This window comes from Triturus cristatus, chromosome 10, assembly GCF_964204655.1.
Source record: "Triturus cristatus chromosome 10, aTriCri1.1, whole genome shotgun sequence".
In the NCBI taxonomy this organism is placed as follows: Eukaryota; Metazoa; Chordata; class Amphibia; order Caudata; family Salamandridae; genus Triturus; species Triturus cristatus.
In genome coordinates this window covers 1,197,822,805-1,197,849,003 of record NC_140593.1, presented here as the reverse complement: position 1 = coordinate 1,197,849,003, position 26,199 = coordinate 1,197,822,805, and the positions used below count along the sequence as shown (strand labels likewise).

General features: G+C 42.6%; 1 protein-coding gene across 2 annotated transcripts in view; it reads right to left on the bottom strand.

The window, feature by feature from the left end:
- LOC146797036 (myosin-4-like) overlaps window positions 1–26,199 on the bottom strand; it is a 48,120-nt gene that overhangs the window by 4,458 nt on the left and 17,463 nt on the right. For both annotated transcript variants that reach the window (XM_085629641.1, XM_085629640.1), the window contains 27 exons: window positions 25,434–25,552; window positions 13,745–13,894; window positions 13,477–13,647; window positions 13,084–13,390; window positions 12,894–12,970; window positions 12,645–12,732; window positions 12,422–12,539; window positions 11,975–12,098; window positions 11,754–11,890; window positions 11,407–11,662; window positions 11,073–11,315; window positions 10,806–10,982; window positions 10,459–10,604; window positions 8,532–8,622; window positions 8,035–8,424; window positions 7,826–7,952; window positions 7,362–7,480; window positions 5,518–5,714; window positions 5,244–5,427; window positions 4,994–5,159; window positions 3,838–3,962; window positions 3,425–3,733; window positions 3,133–3,336; window positions 2,861–2,986; window positions 2,425–2,595; window positions 2,232–2,336; window positions 1,581–1,676 (listed from right to left, as the gene is read on the bottom strand). In XM_085629641.1, coding sequence (XP_085485767.1) covers window positions 1,581–1,676; window positions 2,232–2,336; window positions 2,425–2,595; window positions 2,861–2,986; window positions 3,133–3,336; window positions 3,425–3,733; window positions 3,838–3,962; window positions 4,994–5,159; window positions 5,244–5,427; window positions 5,518–5,714; window positions 7,362–7,480; window positions 7,826–7,952; window positions 8,035–8,424; window positions 8,532–8,622; window positions 10,459–10,604; window positions 10,806–10,982; window positions 11,073–11,315; window positions 11,407–11,662; window positions 11,754–11,890; window positions 11,975–12,098; window positions 12,422–12,539; window positions 12,645–12,732; window positions 12,894–12,970; window positions 13,084–13,390; window positions 13,477–13,647; window positions 13,745–13,894; window positions 25,434–25,552 — 4,523 coding nt within the window. The remainder of the gene's footprint in view (window positions 1–1,580; window positions 1,677–2,231; window positions 2,337–2,424; window positions 2,596–2,860; window positions 2,987–3,132; window positions 3,337–3,424; window positions 3,734–3,837; window positions 3,963–4,993; window positions 5,160–5,243; window positions 5,428–5,517; window positions 5,715–7,361; window positions 7,481–7,825; window positions 7,953–8,034; window positions 8,425–8,531; window positions 8,623–10,458; window positions 10,605–10,805; window positions 10,983–11,072; window positions 11,316–11,406; window positions 11,663–11,753; window positions 11,891–11,974; window positions 12,099–12,421; window positions 12,540–12,644; window positions 12,733–12,893; window positions 12,971–13,083; window positions 13,391–13,476; window positions 13,648–13,744; window positions 13,895–25,433; window positions 25,553–26,199) is intronic.

The window sequence follows — 26,199 nt, the reverse complement described above, 5'->3', positions numbered from 1 at the left end:
TTCTCATGGTCCATCACAGCTGGTTGGAGCTGTGCCATAGTCGACTTAGCATCAGTGACCCTATCGGCCAGAATCAATAGATCCACCTCAATCACCACCACCTCTACTTTATGCTACAGTGCCTCCTTCGTGTCTAGGATGGCTGCCTGAATCATAGCCGTGTGGGCTTCAAGCCCATTATGGCTCCCACCGGAGAATGGCCCTCCATGGCCTCCTTCACCGGCATGGTGCCTCCCTGTTTATCGCGCACCTTTGCAGGGGCCAGCAGGCCCATGTCCACGATCATCTACCGGCTCCCTCACAAGCAGCCATATGTCCAAATGGCCATTGGTGGGGCCCTGCACCCCAGGCCGGACAGGGAGGGACTCATTGCCAAGTCACTTCTATGCCCACTGAGGGATCGCTTCTCCGCCTGATGCACCAACAGCTCTAACAGGGATCTGAGCTTCAGATGTCTCTGCAGGGCCCACTCCTTGGCCTTGCTGCACCAGAAGAGGAGTGGTGGTTTTCGATGGCATGGGCCCCAGCCGGCCACAGAGGCATTGTGTCTTGTAGTTGTGCCCACCCCCCAGGCAAACTCAGCTCCCAAGGACTATTCTTGTCATATCTTGGCTCACTTCAAGATCACTGGAACCCCCAAGAAGGCCGAGCCGTGCAGGCCCACCTGTCATGTCCACAGCACCCTTGCCGGATTCCACGTACTTCTCTGTGCCCTCCAGTGCCTCTTTATGGTGTTGGCCCAGCACAGCCTCTGATACCACCGATCACTTCGCCGCCTGGCCTGGCACACCTAGCTGGATGCGGCCCCCACTGTGCTCCATATCGGGCCCCTCCAACGCCCGCTGGCTCCTCCGCATCACCTGGCACGTCTCCGAACTGTTAGCCATCAGCAGCTGTGGAGAGAGCTCCACCACAGCCAAGCTCACCACACTAGCAGCCTGCCGCAAGTGGCTCCTGGAATTCGGCCTCTAAGCCCGTCTTGTGCTCCACAGATCCTCAGAGTCATCCACAATGCACCCAGGTCTCCAATTAGCGACACAGGGGCATGGGGATGGAGCAAATGGCTCAGGATACTCACACCAGCAGGCCAGTGCCGTCGGAACATCGGGCTATGTGCCTGACTCCATTGACGCATTGGCCACACACCCCCACGAGGCTCCTCTAATCAAAAGTTCCTACATGCTCAGCAGTCCAGCTAAGGGTACAAACTAGAGTGCCGTTGAATATCACAATACACAAAATATTTCTGCAAACATTCCTGAAGCAGAAACCTTCCTATTATCAGAATCTGTTTGGGAATTTATGAAAGCAAGTGACGGCACATTGCTTTAACCATGGACTGTTATGATAGTTCGTTATCCTAGAGGAGAATTTATTTTTAAAATGTTTTAAGAATTCTCAGCTGTGCTTTTCAACATTGTTATTGCATAGTGTAGCAGTTAGATTCTTATCACATATTGTTTGTATAATCACAGTGTTATGGAAAGAAAGTCATTTTGTGTACCAGTAGCTCTATTTTGATGTGTGCATAGGTGCCTGTTTCACATAAACAGTATGTTTAAAAAAATTTTTTAACTTACTGATTCCTCAACTTGTCTCTTGTAGGCTTTGACCTTTAATTGCAATTTGTCTGCTAGGTCCTGGAGTCTTAGGACATTTTTCTTATCTTCTTCAGACTTTAAGCAAAAGGAAAATACACATCATCAGTGCAGTCTTTGGTTGTACTTTAAATGACCACAGTCTGGTAAACTTAGAAACAAATGTAGACTACGATGTAGAAGATGTCTACTTTGATGAGAACATCAGTATGGGTGAGGATGGACAGTAATTAGGTACAAAGAAATCTAGAGAAATTGTAGTATTTAGATTTCTGATGGTATAATTATGCTGATATGCATGTTCTTGATGTTCTTGGGTGTTGCAAAACTTTCAGTTAGGTTATCAAAGACACATAAAGATGGTAGACTATGATAGCTTCTAAGAAACACTGGACATGTCTTCTGGTGTGAGCAGATGTAGTTGTCCAAGGTGCCTTAGTGAATCGAGGACTTAGAGAGGCTGTACTTAAAAGGTAGTACTTTTTACATTATAAAAGCATTACTCTCAGAGGAGCTAAAAGAATAGCTAATCTGTAAACAAAGGGAACGAGAGGTACAGTCAAGTTAAACTTCATGGAGAATAGCCAATTACGTATGACTACAACATAATTCCAACAGTTAATGTACAAATACCTGATATGTCAGTTCCTTAGCTCTTCTCTCATACTTGCGAACACCCTTAATGGCTTCTACCCCACGTTTCTGTTCAGCTTCCAGCTCGTTCTCCAGTTCATGGACCTGAGAGTGGAATTGATATGGTTATATTTTTCCCTCACTGACCCCTACCTCCAGACCCTAACAATTTGATCGCTGCTGTGTAACTCACTCTGCTCTCCAGTTTCTGGAGCTGCTTCTTCCCTCCCTTCATCGCGAGCTGCTCAGCCTCGTCCAGGCGATGCTGCAAGTCCTTCACGGTCTGCTCCAGGTTCTTCTTCATTCTCTCAAGATGGGCGCTTGTGTCTTGTTCCTTCTTCAGCTCTTCAGCCATCAAAGCAGCCTTCATGAAAGCATATAAATGTGACTTACTATAGAACAAAACAGATTCTTTTGAATCACATTCATCTAATGAATCACATTAACTAAAAATAGTCATATAATCCATATAGGTACTGTGAGAGTAAGCAAATGTTTTATTTGACTGAGCTTTTAAAATTAAAATTCTTATTTTGTACAATAACCAGTAACAAGTGCACATGTATATTGTTTTGTGATAATTCAAAATAAATATTTACTTAATATCTTAGTGTCAATAAGGAACCTACATCGGTAATGGCCTTCTTGGCTTTTTCTTCAGCATTCCTGGCTTCCTGGATAGCTTCCTCTACTTCGCTCTGGAGCTGGGTGCTGTCACTCTCAAGCTTCTTTTTGGTGTTGATCAAACTTGTATTCTTAAAAAGAAAGAAACATACATTCAACATTAACCTGTGAGTAAGTGGAAAACCACCAAGTTCATGATTGGTTTCAAACCACACTATTGTTCGTGATAGGATATTTATATATTTCATGAAATGCATGCCAGAAAAAAAGGTTCTACCTGAGAATGGAGTAGTTGCAAACGTTCGCTGGCATCAAGAAGTTCTTGTTCAGCAGATTTACGAGATCGTTCTGTCTGCTCAAGTGCAACTCTTAGCTCTTCAATTTCTGCCTGCTGCAGATTGTTTCTACGTTCAATGACAGCCACCTGCTCCTTCAGGTCTTCTTGTCCCCTAGTAGCATCATCAAGATGTAATTGGGCATCCTATAAAAAATAACCATGTTATGACTTAGCTATTTTTACCCAAAAGGAAAGGTAGAACACCACTTGTCTCCTGTTATTATCAAAGTACCTTAAGTTGACCTTGTATGTTTCTGAGCTGCTTCTGTGCTTCTGCAGCCTGGCGGTTTGCATGGCTGAGCTGAATCTCTATTTCATTAAGATCTCCTTCCATTTTCTTCTTTACCCTCAGGGCATCATTCCTGCTTCTGATCTCAGAATCCAGTGTAGTCTGCAGAGAATCTACAGCTCTCTGGTTGTTCCTCTTCAACTGTTCAATCTCCTCATCTTTTTCTGCAATCTTCCTGTCAACCTCGGATTTCACCTGGTTCAGCTCAAGTTGGATTCGCAGGATCTTAGCTTCTTCATGTTCCAATGATCCCTTTTATAACATACAAATACAGTTTGAAGACCATTTAATCATTGCTTAGACTCACCAATTCAAATGAATTGTTTTATTGTTATTAACATGTCTCTTGTACATACTTCTGCTTCTTCCAGGGCTGTTTGGAAGTCACTCTTTTCTTGCTCAACCTGCTTTTTTGCTTTTTCCAGTTCATGAATGGACTTTCCAGTTTCTCCAATCTGTTCAGTAAGATCTGAGATCTCCTCTGGAAAGTATATAGATATTCAATGAATGTAGCAAATTTATAAAGATATATGTATTAACCTTTGAATTAGTAATATAAGAGAGGTCTTTAATGAGATTAATTTGGATGAGACATTGCTGTGCTGACTTTCCCCTACTAACAATTTGTTAATTAATCATTTCTCTTTGTATACCCGAAATGAAATTGTTTGTGCTTTGAGATATTCAACTGATTTCTAGGCCATTATAAATAGTATGACGTTTCTCATCTGTAGTTTTGACAAGTAGCCTTCTGTAAATATTTTGGGTTTGACCTTTAAGTCTTGTCAAGTGGTCTCCAGCAAACTAGTGGCTTTTTTTCCATGCTTATTTTACACTATCTCTAGTTAACTTTTAACCCAGTGTCTTTTTCCTGGCTTATTTTACAATCTCTCTAGTTAGCCTTCCATTATTTAGCTGATCACAAACATATTCTTTTGATTCATCTCTGCTTCACAAAATACAGTAAACTGTGCACAAGCCTCAGAGTCACTAGCCTCTTATTCTGTGTTAAATGTTAACTCTTTGTTTTAATCACTGCCCTACTGAATGTACTTCATTCAACCATGGAATTATCATTTAAATGAGCCACAACAATTTTCAGAAACGTCTCTGCAATTTCATAGAGAGAGTCTGTTACAATGGCAGCCAGTCTGACTTAGAAGCATCTTTCATTGCTGACTTAGATGAATAAAAAATGTTGGGCAGTTTTCTATCCCAATTCTAGAACAGAGTCAATACAAAGTTAGCATCATTGATGATTAAAAGAAACTTAAGTGTGATACATCTATAGTTCAGGTGTTGCTATTTCTCAAATGAACAATAATGTAAAAATCGAAAAAAGATTTTGTATTTTAAAACAGGCATCTTAATCCCTTATAAATCACAAATATTTTTGGCCATTATGTTAACAAAATTTTAGTGAGAGATTAAGATTGGCGAAATTGTTAACAGCTATCATGTATTTGTATCTTGAGTAACCTGAGCTTCATTAGCATATACTAAGAAACTTACGTTGCAGGTTCTTGTTTTCACGTTTCAAGGTTTCAAGGTGATCTAGAGACTCCTCATAAGCATTCTTCATCTTGAACAGTTCAGTACTCAAGGAGCGGTTATCCTTCAGCGTGGCTTCTAATTCAGCCTGGCCTTCCTCATACTTTTGTTTCCAGTCTGCAAGGACCTGTTAAAAAATTATGCAGTACACTTAGTAAAACTGCACAAAGTACATCAAATGCTTTCTATGAATCTTTGTGTCAAGTGTGACCTTATCGAAGTTCCTCTGTTTCTTGTCAAGAGCTGCAGCAGCACTGTTAGCTCTCTCAACATCGACCATGAAGTCCTCTACTTCAGACTGTAGTCTCTGCTTGGTCTTTTCCAGAGATGCACACTTGGAGTTCACAGCTTCAACCTGTTCCTCAGCTTCCTGAAGTCTCTGAGCCAGCTTTTTCCTAGATATTTGCAAGAACCAGATTATTATACAGTGGAAATAACTCAACTATTTCGCATCAACATATATTGGCTTATTGAACTCAGCATACTTGGCCTCTTCCAGTTCCTCTGTCCGCTGAATGGCATCAGTTTCATACTTGGTCCTCCACTGGGCAACTTCCCCATTGGCTTTCGACAGAGCACGCTGGAGCTCTGCCTTAGCTTCTTGTTCTTCTTCATATTGCTCACGGAGCAAATCACAATCATGCCGAGCAGATTGCAACGCGTGTGCCAAGGCATTCTTTGCCTGTAAGTAGACCAAAATGTAAATACACCTTCACAGTATTAATAGTGTATGACACAGCATTTCAGTATGAAAGAGTAGAAGTGCGGTGCTGTTTTTGAATGACATTGGTTCAACAATAAGTGTGCATTACGTTGTTAGGTTATGTAGAATTTCAGAGCGCATTATCACCCTGGAGGGTATCCTAGCGCTAAGCAGGTGTGAGCCTAGCCAAACTTAAGGCCTATAGGGGACTATTTTAAAAAGCCAGGTCTTCAGCTTCCTGTAGGGTTCAAAAAGTGGGGAGGAGGCTTTTAAGTGTAGTAGCGTGTTGTCCCACGCTTTAGGATCAATGTAAGAGAGGGCTTGACTGCCAGGTCTGCTTTCCCTATGAGTGGGATTTATGCAAGTAGGGGACCGGATGAGCAGATGTGTTTGGCAGGTTTGTGAAAGCAAATGTGATTGTTGTCGTTGGTGTAGGAGAGGACGTTGATGTTGTGAGAGTGGATGATGCTGGCTAGAGGGATCGTGTATGCGTTGACGAGGGTTGGGCTCAGGGAGGATCCTTGCACAACTTTGCAGATGAGGTCGCATGCATTCGAGGTGGTATGATTGCAGGCTGACTGACTGGGCCCTTCTAGTGAGGAAAGAGCAGAACCATCGGAGTGTGTGTCCTTGGATCCTGAAGTCATATGGGCGTTGGATAAAAATGGTGTGGGAGACTGTGTCAAATGCTGCAGAGAGGTCCAGACTCATGTGGTCCAGACTCATGTGGATCACGTATCAAGGAGCAGTCATATAGGGCATTGTATTTCTGTATGTGATGATCTCGTGTGACTGAAGTATATGAAAACAAACTTAAATACATCAAATTTCAGTGACTTGATATGATTTTTTTCATGGGCCACTATTTGTTTTAAAAAAAAAGTCTTTATGTTGGGCTCAGGCTTAAGATAGGTTATAACGAAATATGGACTCAGACAGCAGTGACTATGCCTATATTGATTTGCTAATGTGCTTTTACTGTAATTGTGAGCTTTTGCTTATCCTGGGAGTACAGATCACTTTCATGACTCCATTAGCTTGAGGAAATCATACTGTTCGAATACCCTCAGCTGTGTTAATTTGAGAGAACTAAGATATGTGGCCAAGCTGCTTCTGCCTTAATGCGTTTCGGTATACCCTGTTACAGAACAGTATAATTTCCTGGACCTTATCTTAACAAGCCGTCTTATGTTTCCAGGTAGAAAGTTTGAAAGACTTCGGCCAGTAGTGTCAGAGATCTTTCTCTCAGGGTATCTCAGTTGTTGACTAATTTTGTATGTTTTCTATCTGAACTGAGCGCCCTGTGAAGCCACTTCACTTCGCTGTCATACAAGAATCTCACAAACTCATCCACTCTATCTGGGTTGGCTTCCATAACTGGGCGAAAACGTAGTTTGCATTCCATTACCTGAACTGACGCGGATGAAAAGGCGGTTGTGCTTTGAAAGGGACGTATGCATGTTCTGGAGCTCTATTACTATTGTGTCCAAGTTCCCCTTATGCTACTATTCCCATAAAATGTATCTCATTCATTTCAAATGCTGTTTCTATCAGCAAAATGTGGTCTTCAATATTCTGTGAAGACATTTGCTTGGGGCAGAGTTTTAAAAGTCGAAAATAAGGTACCTTTGTTTCCTCTTCCAGCTGTCTCTTCAGCTCTTCTGTCTGCTGAGTGAAGGCTTGTTTGCCTCTAGAGAGTTGGGAGATCAACGATTCCTTTTCATCCAGCTGGCGAGAGAGTTCACCTTTAACAAACAAGCAAGTCATGTAAGTACCTTTAATGTGAATTTTTAATGCTTTCCTGACATATTTTTGTTTCTTTTTGGGAATCCTTTCCTGAGGTTGTGCATATGCAGTGATTATCACTTCACACCAAGAGTGTGAAACTTTGTTTGCAGAATCCACAGTCATAAGGAATGCATTACATTAAAGAAAATTGTGAGGTGTTTTGAGAAGAATGCAATCAGTCATGCATAGTGAAACAGGGTATCCATATAGCTAAATACTCCTTTACGAATCTTGTAAGGATTACTCGATAACTTTAAGAAAATGTGCTATAGATCAACACACATTTGTGTTAAAACCCGTACCATTTTCTGTCTGGAAGCGTGCCTTCTGAGTGGTGAGGTCATTAATGAGACGCTGATGCTCGTCATCTTTAGCTTTAACCTCACTGAGTTGGTCTTCCAACAGGCGACTAACCTTCTCAAGGTTGGCCTTTAAAAACAGATTGCATTGGCATTATAATCCATAACTGAATAAAACTTCATTATCAGAAGATTGCATTTTAATGTCTCACCTTAGACTTGGAAACATTCTCCATGTTGCTGGCAAGGTCATCGATTTCCATCTTGTATTCACTCTTTTCTTTCTCCAGCTTCTGTTTGACCCGCTGCAGATTGTCAATCTGTTCCCCAAGTTCTGCAACACTGTCAGCATGCTTCTTGCGAAGGGCAGCAGCAGTAGCTTCATGCTGTAGAGTGGACTCTTCCAGATCTCGCCTCATTTTCTGGAACTCTGCTTCACGCTTCTTGTTCATTTCAATCTGGGCTGAAGTGGCTCCACCAGCTTCTTCCAGTCTTTCACTGATTTCTTCAAGTTCCCTGGAGAGATCGGACCTCTGTTTCTCAACCTTTGCCCGAGCTGCACGCTCTGCTTCAATTTCCTCCTCTAGTTCTTCAATACGAGCCTCAAATATTAAAATATTAAATCCTATAAATGGCATTCTAATGATAACAATATGCATTTCAGTCATGCCAGTTCACTTAATGAAGAAGATATATTAAATGTAAGTACCTGAAGCTCTTTGATTTTTTTCTGCAGCTGGGCTCCAAGAGATGATTCATCTTCAATCTTGCTCTGAAATTGACTTATTTCAAAGTCTTTCCTGTTTTGTAGAAAAATATGGTGTTATTTTCACGTCATTTATATAACCGTAGGATTTTGACAGTAGTGCTTTAGATGTATTGGTTCAAACCTAACAAAATGTGCTTTGTTAACACAAAAAAACACACAAAATAAGAAAAGACTATTAATACACAAAAAAATGATGTATCTTCAGTGCATATAAATCGAATTGATGCTTGCTTCAACAATCTCCCACTAACTCTGCTTCCGCTGCGCCCCCACTTCCTGGGGTCTATTGAAGCCCACAGCTAGTGTCCCGTCCCCTTTATGTCTCTTGTGCCTCCACTGAATTCTTTCTCACATTGCAGTCTTTGAGATACATCCTTTTACCCTATTGTAGTCCACATCCCTCTCCTTCGTCTGATCTGGCACTCCATTTTCTTTCTTAGAGCCATGTGTGCCATGTTAGCCCTCATTACATACAGACTGGTAATGACGCTGGTAATTCCAGCTCCAGTAGATACAGTTACAAACATTAATAGTACCCATTTACAGGCTGGACCCTGATCATCCAAGCAGGAATGGGGGAAACCAGGTGAATTTGATTTAACACACCCTATTCCCCTGTTTATTCTTCACTCCTAATCGGATTTTCGCCTAGGCATTCCAGCTGCTTTGAACAGCTGAAGTCCTCAGGGGGAAATGTCAGTGCTCTTGGGATTACCATGTTACTGGTAATCCCAATGGGCCCTGTAACTCATGTTAGCCAGCCTATCAGAGGTTACAAACAATTGGAATGAGTGCCATTTTGTCAGTGGTAGCATGCTTTTTTTCCAGCACCTCTGCTTATCTGCCTATCCTCATTTCTTTTCCCCCACCCCAAATCCTCTTCTTAAACTATCCCTTAAACCTTCCTGCATACTATGGCCAGCATGATGTTTTGGTGGCACTGATTGATTTTAATGTGTTCCCCCTACCATTCGCCTACTGTTGTCTTTTTTCTACAGCCTCCATATAGGTTGGCCTTTGTTTTTTTTTGCATTCTATCAGCAGCCATCATGTGTCGAAGAAATGAGAATCAGACCCAATAAATTAGATGGCGTTACAAGGTACATATATTGGATTGTAATCTAACTCACTACAGCGAAACTCTTTTCTTGGATTTTAATCACTTGTACATTTCCAACGGTCACTATTTGCTCTGCTGGCATCTTGTAAATTTGCAAAACAAATGTATATATTTATAAAACATTCTTTTAAACCACGTTCTTAGCCACAAGAGAATTATTCAGGTAAATGAGACTGTTCTCAAAGAAGTGGGACTCACTCACACCAAAACAAATGACATTTTCTTTAAATTCATCTTCATGGACTGAGACTGAGACTATCAACAGGTTAGCGTGACTTTGTCGCTCCTCTACTGGCCCTGGTGCTACCCTTCTTTGTGCATGGAGCATGCTGTTTTTGACTATGATTATTTATAATCCATCTGAGCTCCAGGGACTCCTCTTCTGGTGTATCCTCTCTCTTCCCTGGAGTGTGCTTTCCATTCTGGTGTTTGTTGTTTTGCCCTGCATAACCTGCCATCCATCTCAGTGAGTTCCCTGTTTTGTCTGTGGCATACCTCTGCCTCTAGAGTCAGAACTTTGTCGTGTTGGAAACAGATAAATTCAATATAATAAATATGTATATTTTTCTTTAATGAGGTACTCTCCAAATTGATGTCTTCTAAATATATACATTTGTTTTGTAAGTTGCCAGTAACAACAAATAGTTTTTTAATACAACTATTTATAAAAAGATGGGAAAATATTCATCATTGAAACTGAAACAAAAATATGTTTTTAGAAATCAGGTTTTCTCAGTTGACACTAACTTCTTCAGTTTTTCATCGCTTTGCTGTTTATCATTCTCAAGATCCATTGTCGTTTCCTGGGACAGCTTTAGGTCACCCTCAAGCTTCCTCTTGGCCCTCTCTAGGTCCATGCGAAGTTTCTTCTCTTGTTCCAAGGAGCCTTCGAGCTGTGTATTGATAAACATATTGGTTAATTGATGCCATTCAAAAAGATGTTCTTTCTTTAATACTAATTACTGAACAAAATGACTACTTAACTGGAGAGTTTTGAAAGAGCAAAACCTATCATTGGTAAATTCCATGTATTGGCTTAGCATTATAACAAGAAATGTGTTTTCTCTGTTACTTCTCTTTTCATGAACACTTACGTCATCTACTTGCTGTTCCAACTTAGTTTTGGCTTTGGTCAGAGTGCTGACTTTGTCTTCCTCTGCCTGTAGGTCATCCAGGGTCTGCTGATGGGCCTCCTGGAGAGCTTTCTTCTCCTTGGAAACCTTTGCAATGTTTTCATCAAGTACTGCCATTTCCTCTGTGAGGTTTTTTACCTAAATCCGACAGATGGGTAGTTGTCATTTTAATCAATATTAAATGTAATATGTTGATGTTTAGATTTAATTTGAATATTATCACATTACCTTATTCTCTGTGGCATGCTTTTCCTTCTCCACTTTGGCAAGGGTGAGCTCAAGGTCATCGATGTCTTTCTTCAGCTCAGAGCATTCATCCTCCAGTTTTCTTTTCTTGGCTGTCAGCTCAGCATTACTTTCCTCTTCGTCTTCAAGTCTTTCTGTCAGCTCTTTCACTTTACCTTCCAGTTGGATTTTATTTTTAATGAGACCTTCACATCTTTCTTCTGCATCTGCAATGTTTTCACTTTCCTAATTGAATATTACAATCAAGTATGTTTCATTTATTTTTGTTCATAAAAACTTACTTAGTCATCCTTGAAAGTTATGAAATTTCACCTACCGACTGAACCTGTAATGCAAGATCATTTTTCTCCTGCAGAAGGGAAACCATTTTCTCCTCCAGTTCCTTCTTCCTTGCTTCAGATTTTACCAGAGCTTCTTTTGTCTTTTCAAACTCTTCTTTCATGTTCGCCATTTCCTTTTCTGTCTCCGCACTTTGCAGAAGAGGCTTTATCTTAAAGTAAAGCTTCATCCATGGCCAGGTTTTGACATTCATGAAGGACCTGACATTGTACTGGATGGTCATTACGGATTCTCTGTTTGGGGTTGAAACAAAGAAGAAATTAAAAAAGGCCCCATTTAGATTAATAATATAAGTTTCACTGATGAATCAGTTCTGATAAAAACCTTCTTTCCATCATCTTCTTGAATTCTACTCTCATGAGGAACCCTCTGCAAGCCGCCTGTGTGCGTGTGATGAGCTCGGCCAGCTTTTCATCTCTCATTTCTTCCAGACCACCCAGGAGGCCAGCTTTGAAGAACACCTTTAATGAAAGAAGTGAATGAGAAAAGTCCTTCTTGCAATATGATCAGCTGCCATTTTATGAAGTGATTAGGTAATTCCCTACCTTTGTGTGTCCAAGTTTGTACTGAGTGTGGTCAATATCTATGGAACCCAACAGTTTTTCACAAGCCTTCTTGCTGTCAATAAATGCGCCCTCTGGAATTGCACTTGCGTTGAGCACTTTGTACCTTAAATAAATTATGTACCAACTTAGTTTTCCGATAATAACACTTGGTTTATTTAAATTATTTAAAATATGAATTTGATAAATGGAAAGCTCCTACAAATATTATCTTACATATTTATGAGAAAGAAGTCCTGTGTATGAGTTTGCTTTCTCTCACTTCGTAAGTACATATCCTAGTTTTCCCATGAGTCATGAAAACAATTATGCTAACTCTTAACTAAACAGGTATCATATACATTTCTATTCTTGTAATGTAACTATGCACTGTGCAATTGTTTAGTTATGGTTCAAGGTGTTTTTAACTGTGTTGTGCAGTCTTTTTACCTTTGCTTGAAATCACCATAGAGGATCCTGCTTGGGAATCCCTTTCTGCAAATTCTGATGCCTTCTAAGACACCATTACATCTCAACTGATGGATCAGCAGATGATTGTCCATTACACCTAAAGGCAGAGAATAGAGCTCATATCATTTCACTTAATGCTCACAAGCAACACAGTGATGCTCAAATACTGTATGAATGGGTAATCATCAAAATGACACTCTACCTGGAGTCTTTGTCTCATTAGGAATCAGGCAACGTACAAAGTGGGGATGAGTGCTCCTCAGGTTAGTCATCAGCTTGCCCAGATTTTCCTGTAGTAGTAGTGATATATGTGTATTTAAAATATTGCAAATATTTTAGTCAATGCCTCACGAATTTGATGCAACAATTAACTCTGAAGACGTATTGCCCTGTATTGTGTACGAAAAGGCTATTTGTACAGCAGAAATATAAGTTTATGTATACTACTCACTCTGAACAAAGCGGACACTGTCTGGAAAGATCCACCCTTCTTCTTCTTTCCACTCTTTCCACCAGCAGCAGCTGCTTCTATAATTTGAACATAGCAAAAAAAAATCCATTCATCGGGCACTTGCTCAAGAGTGCCCACTTAGCATATTTCTCTTTATGTCATTTTACATGTGTTACTACAAAATATTTACCAGCCTCTGCAGCAGTTGCTGTGTAAAGCATGGCCAGTACTTTAAGGGAGGACTTCTGATACAGTTGGATGACAGAGTCATTCAATGGATCCTTGTTCTTCTCCAGCCAGCCAGTGATGTTGTAATCCACAGTACCAGCATAATGCACCAGGGAGAAGTGAGCTTCAGCCTTTCCTTTGCCTGGCTTAGGTTTCTCAAAGTTCTTGCACTTGCCCAGATGTTGGTCATAGAGCTTGTTCTTGAAGGATGTGTCTGTAGACTTGGGGAACATGCACTCCTCTTCAAGGATGGAGAAAATACCCATGGGCTGAGAAGCATAAAGATTTCTATGAGTCTTCAGTGTATTTGTTCATTATATATAGAAATCCACAAGTTGTTCACTACGTGACCCACCTTTTCAATAAGCTCAATGCAGGCAGCCAGATCCATGCCGAAGTCAATGAATTCCCAGTCAATGCCTTCCTTCTTGTATTCCTCTTGTTCCAAGACAAACATGTGGTGGTTGAAGAACTGTTGCAGTTTTTCATTGGTGAAGTTGATACACAGCTGTTCTAAGGTATTGAACTAAAACATAACACAGATGTTTTGTGATTAGCTATTTATTGTGATCAGAGTGTCAGCATGGTTTAAAACATCACCAACCAAAAGATCTGAAACTTACATCAAAAATCTCAAACCCTGCAATATCCAAGACACCGATGTAGTATTGCCTGGCTTGCTTAGTGTCCAGCTGTTGGTTGATGCGGATCACCATCCATAAGAAGAGCTTCTCATAAATAGACTTGGAGAGCGCACCAATGGAATTATAGACCTGTTGGGTAAAAGATTACATTGGTCAGCTTCAAGCAGTGTAGTTAGCCGTACATTGTTTATTTTCTGCATGTTTAAAAGATCCAAATATTTTTGTTAGTCATATACAAAGAAGGAAAAGTTAAGGAGATTGCTTGCGGTGAGGCTGTGGTGTGAGCTCCTAAAGCTATACCGCTATTTTCTTGAGAAAGTCCTCCACACCTATTGCTAGAAAATAACAGGTATAGAATGGGCTAAGTAGTTTCAGTTTTAACTTTTTGATTTATTATATGGCACATTGTAAGATAATACCTGTCAGTTTTATCCATAACTCAGACTCTTTTTCTCTGTGGGAGTTCAGCTGCAATCTATGCAAGAATGTAGAGGGTGGTTTTAGGGATGAATGCTTTTCTTCTTCATTCTCAGGCTGGAATATTTAAACATCATGAATTTTATGATCCTAATTCAAGTTTCAAAATCAGTAAGGCAAGACAAAAAGCTAGGGTGTCTTCCAAAACAAAGTCACTATACACCTTCCCAAGACAATAACTATACAACAAGTACTCTTAATGTGAGGTAAATGGATGAAATATCCTATCTATTCAGGTGATTTGTATTGGACTTTACTTCTGTCTCCAGTGTGTAGATTAAAAAACTCATAGATGTGAGGACGTGATCAGCAAAGTGGCCATCTAGCAGCTATTCTCACCAGCTCTGCCGGCCCGTTTCGTAATCCTACTGTAATCCTGTGATCTTCATACAGTTCAAATTCAGAAAACATGATCAGATTGCAAAGGTCCACAACAGAGCAGGCTGAAAGAAGAGCTCATTATGGAATAGGTGACCCACCAAACTAGAGGCCTGATAGGCACCCTCAATATGGTGGCGAGGATGGAGAGCGGTGAGATCTGGACACCAGACAATGATACTCGCAGTGAGCGAAGCCAGAGAAGCCCCTTTCCCGCAGTAGAATAAGATGCAGATGGCCCACATCCCTCTCCCCATCAGAACTTGTGGTGCTGAGCACTGGACCCTGAGCAGAGTCAGTGGCGGGCGGCGGGGTGCGCACAGTGGAATGGAAGAGATGAAAAACACTCTGAAGTTATGACTCCCCCGGGGCAAAGATGCGCACTGGGCCGGTGAGAACAGATGTGGCACTAGGGCCATGCGGGGGCGTGGACGGGAGGGGTCGCGTGAGGCTGCGCTTGCCCTGTGGACACCAGTAGAGTCTGCGAGGCCCTGTAAGAAAGTGCACTAATGGACATTGAGGCTGGAGGGAATGACATTGCGCTAATGCTTGATGACCTGCGGCTCATTGATGGGAAGAGGCACAGAAGGAGAGAATCACCATACTAGAACAGTGCAGACAGAGGCGACGGAAAAAGGCGCTGAGTGGCCTGCGAGGCAGAAGGGGCAGTGTGGAGACCTGTCATGAAGGTGTGGGTGAGGAAACTCCGCGGACACTGAAGCGTCAGGAGGGCAGACTGGGAGGAGAAGGTGGATGGCTGTTGGCCCCACTACACTAATATTTGAGGGTCCTTGTCACTCCATGAGTGAGGAGAGATGACAGGGCGGAGACCACTCAGCTCGGGCCACTAAAGAGATTTTGCCCTGTGGAAGCTCCTGGTGGACAAATTGCGGTGACATTGTTATTATCCTCACAAGGTGAGAGAAGTTGGGGGCGAATACAGGAGGGAAACACTGCAAACCAGGTCAAGACCTGGCAATAAATAAAGGCGACACCCCTGTCCCACTTCTATCAATGAATGAGACTGGGACATCAATGACCCTGGAAGCCAAAATAAGACTGAGAGCCTTCTAGACCTCACAACAAGAGGCAGTGTAGGTAAAGATTCAGCCTAGATGTACCGAAACATGGGAGCCACAAACTTCAACTTCCTCCAGCGGCATGCAGGAGTCAGATCTTCATGATCATTTTCAAAAGGAGGGAATGGACACCTGAATTGTGGCAGAGAAAATACTGCACCATGAGAACTTCAGCCAAGGTGATGTAAACACCCCCGACATCCCTTTGAGAGTCCTGAACTGGTATAACGTCCTCTACCTTGTGTCCCTCCAGGCTCCAGCTCCCAGACACTGCCACAAAACCAGCCAACATGGCCAAAGACAAAGAACCCAAGCAACCGAAACATGGCAAAATGGTGGGCAGAAGAGGAGACAGCTACTATGCCAGACAAATCTGTACTCCTGCAGGCCATACACGCTTAAAGGAAAATCCTGGAAGGGAGAATAGGGGAGGTCAGCTCTGAAGTTACTCTCCCGCCTAGATTTTTGTAATGTCTCTGAAATAGTAACCCAGGCAGAAAGCAGAATATCAGAAGTAGAAGACGTGACACATACCCTCCGAAATGAAGTCATTGACGTTCAAACTACCCTGAAAGATTTGGCCCAAGGGGTCGACAATGCTGAAAACCATGCACGGACAAACAACCTGCGTTTCATTGGTTTGCTGGAGGGGTTGGAGGCTCCAACAAGGGGACACTCCTGAAAAAATGTTTGAGAGACTCTCTTCCCACAGCACACTTCTCCTCATGCTTTGAAATAGAGCAGGCCCACAGGGCTCTGACTGCCAAACCACCAGTGGGAGCACCCCCAAGCACAGTCATTCCCTGTTTCCAAAATTACCAAGATCGGTACCTGATACTACGAGAGGTGAGGCACATGGGAAAGATTAGGCATGCACAATTTAAAATCAGGGTGTTTCCCAACTACTCCAGTGAAATACAAATCCAAAGGCGGACCTTCGATTCAGTCAAAGGGAAACTGCGGGCAATGAATGTGCAATACACGTTGCTGTTCACAGCAAAGCTTAAAATCATAATTGGGAATAAGGCCGTCTTTTTCCAAGTGCCAGAGAAGGCTTGGACCTCGATAGAGGAATGACTACCCCTGAGATGGGTGTTGTGGCTGTGTGGACTAATGCATCCACTGTAGGGGGCCTGTGTTCAGCCTCATGGTCACAAGGAATAGGACACATTACAATGCACGTGTTTACAACATGTGCCATTACAATGCATTTTTACAACGCAAAATCTATTACAGCGAATGTCATTACAATGCATAATCCATTACAGTGCAAATTACTATTCTAACTCCACTGTGCGTTACTTAGGGGAATGCGTTGTAATGGCATGCGTTGTAATGACATGTGTTGTAATGGATTTTGCGTTGTAAAAATTGCATTGTAATGGCACGTGTTGTAACTCGTGTGTTGTAAGTAATGTTTCCCGGTCACAGGTGAAAATCCCTGTGGGTCCACTCAGCCTTTCATCCTTCTGTGGTTGATAACATGAGTACCATTGAGTTGGGTAACGCTAAGATACCCTTCTGGGTGAACGTGCGCTTTATATGTACAAATGTTATGTTATGAGACTGGAAAGAGCCGAACAGGAACGGCAGCATAGAGTCACTTGGGAGGGGCCAGACCCAAAAGTCGGAGAACAAGCAGGGGACATCGTGGTGGCATTGCGAGTAAACTACGGGTGGGGACACCCGTCCCAGAAGACGACAGATACCAGGGTCTGGTCCCTCATCAGACACAGAAGGAGGATAGACCTACCGGCTGAAAAAGAAAACACAAGACAAGCAATGGAGGGACACCACAACTGACTTATCCGATTACCAACACTACACAGACTCTGAGTATAACAAGAGCCAACCTGGAAGCGGAATCGTTGACCTAAATCTCCCCACCCTGTCATAGACACAACAGGAGACGAGAGATATGACTGAACGAGTGAACAAGCCAGACGGAGCCGTGGAGGATGAAGGGTCGGCAAAATACGAAGGCTGCACTTGAAAGAGTGCTTTCTATCTAACTCTTCAACCTAACTCTTTTTTTTGTACCCTACAAGTTTAAGACTGACTAGTCTGTAATTAAATTGCAGAGTTTCTAGGGTTACAGGGTGCGAATTCAAATTGAGGAAGGAGGGGGGTGACAGGCCTCTCTGACCTACCTGCGGCACAGTTGTTAGGTTGACAGAAGGGGTAAGTGCGCGGGGGATATTGGGGAGGGATGGTAGGAATGGTTGGGTTAAGCTGTTGTGAGTTGTTCATACATGTGGAGTGGAGTAAAAATGCAAATAGGCGCAGCTGTAGGGGCCACCATGCAGAATGGCGGGACACCATCACACACCCCAGATGAGCGGGGCTGACAGATGATGGGAGAAGCTCCATACTGTCGTGGAATGCGAACAGGCTAGGGAATAAGATTAAAAGAGGGTTGGTGGCTGCGTACATCAAGAGATTGAAACCTGAAGTGGTCCTGCAACAAGAGAAACACTAACAGGGCTCACAGTGTGGGTTCCTGGGTAGAGGGACCTAAAAGACACTGGCGCATGCGGGATTCACAACGGGCTCCCAAGGGGCTGCCATATTGATCAGGACCCCTGCCTTCAGGATGGAAATAATAGAAGTATGCCTTAATAAAAACAAAGATTCAGTTTCATCTGCCGTCACACTTTGGGAGGCCTACAAAAATGTACTGAGGGATAGGGCGCAAAACATCATATCATACAAAAAGAAAAGAGAGGTACAGGAAACAAGTGCTGGAGAAGAAACTGGTGGAGTTAGAAGGACAACCTAGGGCACCAACAGACCCCTCATTGTTGGGCATCATTGCGATAATCCACATAGAATATCAGGCGTTAGCCCACCAGGAGGCCAAAATATTGATCCAGGTCAAAGACCGTTGTGTCTGCGATGCAGGCGACAAAGCAGGGCGACTGCTGGCATAGTTGGGCAAGAGGGAGGTAGAGGCGAGATGGGTACATACCATATTGGGAAAGAGTGCCAAATCCTATACCACAGCCAGGGAGATTGCGATGGAGTTTGTCCGATACCATGTTGACTTCTACAAAGCACGCCCACTGGCTGACACTCTCCAGATAAGGGATTACCTTGAAGGGGTGCAGTTCCCGACCCTGACAGCAGAAGACTGCAATCCTTAGAGGAAGATGTGGGCCTCGTGGAGGTGCTAGAGGCCATAGGCAATTTAAAAACAGGGAAAATCCCTAGCCCTAATGGAATAATGGCAGAGCTCTTTAAGAGAAATACCGGAATAGTGAGCCCATACCTACTTAAACTTCTCACGGAGGCAAAGGAGAGCTGTTCTGTCCCCCTGGGCCTCCGGAGCACCAAAATAGTGTGGATTCATAAGCCCTGGAAGCCCGCAACGAAATGTAGCTCCTATTGCCCGATCTTCCTCTTGAAAATTTTGACCAAATTACTTGCCAAGTGGCTCTCAACATTAATTAACTCCCTAATACATAAAGACCAATTGGACTTTATGCCAAAAAGGTCACCCAGATACAATCTTTGCAGGCTTTACAATTAGTTGGAGACAGTACAGCACAGAGACGACCCCCATATGTTCCTGTCCCTGGATGCAGAGAAGTCATTTGATGCAGTTCATTGACCCTTCCAGCAGCAGGCTCTGATGAGATACGGATTTGGACCCAAATTCCTGGCCTGGATAGAATTTCTCTATAAAGAACCGGTAGCCCGAGTGAGGATGAATGGAGAGCTGTCTGCAGAATTCCCAAATGAGAGGGGCACGAGACGGGGATGCCCTTTGTCCACCCTATTGTTCGTCCTTGTGCTGGAGCCATTGGCTTGTATAGTCCGATTACACCCAGGCATCATAGGGTTTAGAAAGAGTGAGGGGCCAATGGGGGACAAACGGATCTCACTCCCCGCCGACGACATCCTGCTGTATGTCACAAGCCCCAATACTACAGTCCCATTATTGAACAATATGGGGCACATGCGGGTTATAAGATTAATTGGGACTAATCCTGCTTATATCTGGCAGGGCGACATTTTGATGCACGTCTTCCCAAGAAAATTGTGCATAGATAGAGAGGGGTTCTGATATTATGGGTCTGAATGTGAACGCAAACCAGGAAGATAGCCTAGAACGCAACATTCCGAGAGTACTGATAGACTTTCATGCGGTTAGAGAAAGATGGAAAACACTGCCCCTAACATTGTTGGGAAGGGCCGCCATGTACAAGTTGATAAAACTTCAGAAACATTTATACATCCTACAAAACACATACCATAAGATCCCTGAAGAAATTTTCGTCAGGATAGAGGAGGAAGTCTGGACTTTGCTGTGTAGTGGAGGGTACCCAAGAGTGGCATTGCAAACATTACAATGTAATCAATATAATGGGGGCATTGCCCTTCCAGACGTAAGGGCATACTATTGGGCGGCTCACCTAATACTAGTCAATGACGAGGGACACTCACCTGGGGACCACCTGACCTAAGCACTAGATAGAACTCAATTTCAAATTCATACCTACACTACCGTCATGGAGGGAAAGGGTCAAAGAAACTACTGTTAGCAACCCAGATGACGATAGAAGCCTGGAAGGGGGTGGAAAGATGGCTAAAATGGGATGCACAGGTCACACGAGCGACTCCCCTAAGGATAGGAACACGTTTGAAGGAAACTGGGAAGTTGAAGGGTTTCAGGTCATGGGATACCCTTGGGATTTCTAAACTGGGAGACCTCATAGAAGACGAAACACTGATTCCATTTAGCTCCCTCCGAAGAGACAACCAACTCAACACATCACAAGACAACATTTCAAATACTTGCAATGCAAACATGTCTGGAAAGCTGTGAGAACCGACATTGAGAATATCCCTGAATATGCACCTTTAGAGGGGAGATGGCTCCAGGGAGAGATAGAAGAGAAAGCAGTATCATTGGCCTATAGGACAATTATTAACAAGAGGCCTGAATCATTGACGAAACTAAGGGCATGATGGGAAATGGATGTGGGAGACCTGGACGATATTGACTGGGAGGCAGCTTTGATATACCCGAAGGAATTCGCAATCAAATCCAGACTCTGACTGATCCAATTTAAGATCCTACACATGGCATATTATGACAGGGCCCGCTTGCATAGGTTCGGAACAGGGGACTCCCCCAGTTGTCTGGGTTGTATGGCAGAGGGGGTCGTTCATGCACACACTGTGGAAATGCACTGAAATTCACCTGTACTGGACCAGTATAATGGAGGAACTCAATAGAGTACTGGGAGAAACCCTACGAATTGACCCTAAGTATTTCCTATTAGATATACTCACAGAGGTGGACGTCCCTCGAGCCAAACTCCTATTTAGCAAATTGGGCCTTGTAATGGCAAAATGGGATGTGGCTAAACATTGGGGTGCCCCAAACTTCTAACCCTTCGGAAATGGGAAACAGGGATGGATCTCTACATGGCAGCTGAAAAAGTCACCCACTCGGCCAGAGGGAGCCCGAAGAAGTTTTAAAAGGGATGGTGTCCCTGGATAAAACACTATGGTATAGATTTAGGGGAAAGCAAGAAACTACCCCAAACCACACAGGGACCGTGATGGGTGATGGACATTGGGGTAATGTAATACCGAATGAAGCATGTTACATTGCATGCTATTACATCGCATTCCTTTACAACGCGATCGTTACAACGACTGCGTTGTTAGAACGCGATACTTTTACAATGCAAGTCATTAGATCAACTTGCAGTAGGGGGCGTGCTGGAATTAGGAATAGTATATTTACTATTCAAGCTCCAGCCTGCGCAACAGTAGGGAAGGTGTTGGAATAGTAAATTATAGTATTCCTTAATGACTTGCGTTGTAAAGGCATTGCGTTTTAACAACACGGCCGTTGTATCGACTGCATTGTAAAGGAACTGCGATGAAATGACTGCGTTGTAAATGCTGTGTCCCATAATACCTGATTACTGAATGGCCACTGCGATACTATTGACACTGCACAGAGATGCACAAGCGACTCTGCAATCGATCTATCAAGTAAAAGAGTAGACCCGCCTAAAGTGGGCAATTGTGTGGCACCGACAGTTGACAGACAAAGCAGAGCCATTGGTTCTTGCGCTGTTAGATCTGTATGCCGCATTCGATACAGAATCTCATACTATTCTTCTTGCCGGCTACAGGAGATTAGAACTGGGGGGAGGCGCTCAATTGGTGTTCATAGTACCTGGAAGGTAGGTCTTAGACAATCTATCTACCCTATTTGTGTCAGAGTACAAGACACAACACAAAGGCATTCCTTAGGGGTCAGCCTTAACCCCAATGCATTTCAACATCTAGGTATGTCTGTTGGTTAAGTTGGTGAAATCTTTTGGCCTTTGCTGCATAAATTATGTAGACGATACACAACTTATCATTACTATGGAAAGATCGAGCTGTGTCCCCTTTGAGTTCCCCCAACTGCGTAAAGCTGCAGTGTCAGATTGGCTACAAGTATGTAAGATTGTGATGATCAACTCAGAAAAAACAGAGGCGCTTTATTATCCCCTGTCCACTCGACTTCTGCCCTCTGCCCCCCCTTCTGTCTTATCCGTCTCTGCCTTAACTGTAAAAACTTGGGGGTATACCTCGAGTTGGAACTCTCATAAGAAGGGTAGGTCAAACATGTTGCCTCTACTTGCTTCTTCCTTCTGAAGGTCCTCATGAAAATATTGCCCTTTCTCTCAAAAAACTGGGGGGCATATTATCAAGGACGGCGTTAAAAATTATCGCCGGTTTAGCTGCAGAAAACTGCCGCTAAAGCGGCGATGATGTGCTTGATAATATGCCCTTGAGAATCCCCGTAGAAGCCCATGTTCTGGTGTGAACATGGGCTTCTATGGGAATTCTCAAGGGCATATTAACAAGCCCATTATCGCCGCTTTACTGCAGTTTTCTGACGCTAAAGCGGCGATAATTTTAACACCGTGCTTGATAATATGCCCCATCGATTGTGTGTTGATCCATGTACCAAACAATAGTCATCAGGAAAACGGGAGGGGTGTAAGGAAGTACTGTCAGTACCGGGATTCAAATGGCAGAATACATATGGTAGTTAACTTTTTTTTATTTTCCATGTTTTTTTAATGTTTCATTTGCAGTTTAGAAATGTTCAGAAAGCATGTTAATATGATGGCTTTATTTCATTGGACTACCTCAAATACAAGGTCCCCCTTAATTCCATTACATCAACTAACATATGTTCCCATATTCATAGGAATGACAAGATCCGCTGGAGAACTGTGGATACATTTTGATTCACTCGGATATTTTTGCTGTTGAAAGAAACCAAAAAACCTGGGTGAAAGTACAAAGAGCAATTGAAGAATTACTGGGTCAATAGGTCCCGGAATTACTGATCCCCCTGGTAATCCTCATTTCTAAGGGAATCCTCACAGTGCCGCTAGAAATTCCCGGTGTGTCTTCCTCCCACCAAGAGTTACCAGGACTTCTGGTATTAATACATTCATTGAGGTGAAGTTACCGGGCCTCACAAAGGAGACCTTGTAGTGAGGGCAACGAGGAGTCCTGTAGTTTCACAGGAGAATGCAGACGAGAATGGCAAGTTGAGGATTTTTGACTACGTTTGGTTGAGAGCTCCAAGTAGAGATATTAATAGGTACACTGTGTCCATGGGTCAACTCAGATTCTTTTCTTGCAAATCACTGGATTGTCCAACATTAGGAAAAGGAGCAGTGGTAAAACATTCTATGGAAATTGAATCTTTGAGGCGGACCAGTGACCATTATTTTTCATATGACAATAGCACATCCTGCTTCTCGTCAAATTACATTTTAATTAAGTAATAAATGAAAGCTTCATTTGCACCAGCCCTTAAGCAGCCATATTTTAGAAGTGGGTGAAGTTTTTGAGGCGCCGGCGTACTCATGGGAAATTTTGATATTTGCGAAAATACATCGAGTTTGCTGACTTCACTTGTTTCAACAGTGCAAAGTTCATCTGCTCAGAGAATAGCAATAACTGCTTCTCTATGCATGGATGCCTGAGCGTTCACCCACTACTTCTTTTCACATGGAGGACTGGGCTGAAAGAGTGGATGCAGCAGCGGTCGAAGCACAGAAAGAAAAGTATGGGAATTTGATCCTTTGAATAATGGGGCGCGGACAGCGAGTGTAGGAGTGGCTAAAAGAACAAAATGTTCTGCATTTCTCGTAGGATAGTTTGGTTGGTTAATGCGATCACTTCAGATACCTGTGGGTGGACCCGGACTGTCTCTGATTTGAAACCTGGTCGGTCGGTGCACTGGGGAAAAAGTGACGTGTGCTAAGAAGTCCAAGCCTGTGCCAGAAAGCACAGTGAGTGAGTAAGTCATTCATTTAAAATATGTATTACACACAGTATAAGATAAATTGCACACATACTGTCACAAAACGTGCAAAAAGAGTTCGTTTATATGTTTTAGTGCTATCAAAAGTTACATTTTTAATGATGCGCTCATTGTAACTAGTGCAAACAATTTTTTAGGATTCGTTTTAAAGGACACATTCTAGATTTATATTTCTTTTAGGTAGCAGACACCCTAGAGAGAATGCTTGTTCCTTCTACCTCGCCTTTCTCCTACTTCACGCTAAAGAAGTCCCTTCTTCTCCCCTTTCAACCTGAAGCAACTCAGCCGTTCAGGAACACTTGTTTTTTTGATAAAAAGTATGGGAACTGTTTTGATCAAATGGTTAAATCTTGGGAATATCTTTCTCCTACGCCATGCCGATTTCAACCTCTGGGATGCAGCCTCTGCACTTTCGCCCCAGCCTTCCTCTTTGCCCACAATTCGCATTTGTGAATCAGGGGCCTGTAGCTTCTGACACTGTGGTGAGGATCATGCTGCTACTTGCAAATTTGCATCTGCGGTTTCATGAATTTGACCCTAAGTATGACATATCAGCTTCCTGTAGGTGTTTTATTTATTTAATGCTAAACGAACTATGCCCTTTACAAGGAAAATTACAGATTTCCCTACAACATTTAAGGAACAGGACATAACTGGGGTAATAGACTAAGCATTCAGTAAATGAGGGGGGTTTGGGGTAGGTGAAGCACCTAAAAGAAGCGGAATGGCAGGAATATGCTATCCATAGCTAGTTTATGTGGAGACAGGCAAGATGCATTTCGGTATTTTCCTCACAGACAAAAGGTTTGATTGAGTTCTTTGGCAGGGTGCTAACTTTGCCCCAACCTAATGTTCTGGGTTAATGCTGGAATGCTTACTGCTAACTGGAGGTACACAGGTAGCTAAATGGATCTTAGACCTGAGTTTAAATAATGACAAGCTAAAGTGGGATTCCATTTACTAAGGGGTACACAGAGGGGCTTATTTACAAGCCTCTTGCGCCACTTTTGCGTAAAATGTTTCATATACAGTTCATAAATATTAGAACAATTGCTATTTTGAGATAAAATTCCCACATAATCATTTTTAAGGATCACTGAGAGAGAGCACTGTTCTCCACATGGGATCTTAAGAGACTATCTGTTGGTACTCTAGATGGTTAAAGATACTTTTTCTATTTTGAAGTGCATTTGTTAACTATCTTATTACACTTCAGTGTAAGAATTTATAATTGATAAAAGTGGTTCTGGGTTGCCTTCACGTAAGTTTCATGTAAGTTTGCCAAAGTGCAGCTGTTGTTCAGAAAGACGTGCTTTTTATTTTTGTATTGATTCCAATATGTCAAGGGTATGTTGAAAATGCAAAAAAAATGTACCTGATTAACAGTCTGCCCCTTAGTGACATATTCATTGCCAACCTTCACTCTTGGGTAGCACAGAGCTTTCAGTAAGTCAGCTGAGTTGAGAGCCATCAAATAAGAAATCTTGTCAGCAACTGCAGGTAGAAATGAGAGGGGTGAGTGTGTTACGGTCTTTTGCATCATCATCTAATTTTACAATTCGTGTAAACACTTTAACTTGTAAACATTAGAATATTGTCCATCACAATGCAACATGTTATCTATTACAGGGTAACTGGATTTCAGCCACACATTGCCTCCCAGTCTAGGGGTCTTCCAATCTCATTACTTGCCTCTGCCCGTTTACAGTCAACAGGCTTCTGTAATCGTTACCTTGTAAATGTCAAGCGAGTGACTGATTCGTCTTGTTAGGTGTGCTCCTCTAATGTCTCCAGACATGAAAGTGTTGCAGTTAAGAAGTAGTATAAATACTGAATCATCTTTACACTAATTAGTATACAGTGCTCTGTTAGTTTTAAAGTTAAGGCAATATAATATCCAGCACACATACAAAGAATCAATCTCTATTTACACACCATTGACAGATATCAGTGCATGGTTAGACCATTCCTTTATTAAACAGTCCAGAATGCAGCACGATGTTGTATGAAATGTCCCAGTCATCACAGCCATGGCACCATTGAAAATTATTAGAAGACTCCTGCATATGTCCCACAAATGTGTGAGGACCAATAAGATGTGGCAATTGTAGTTGCTAAATAGCAACCCCATATATAACACT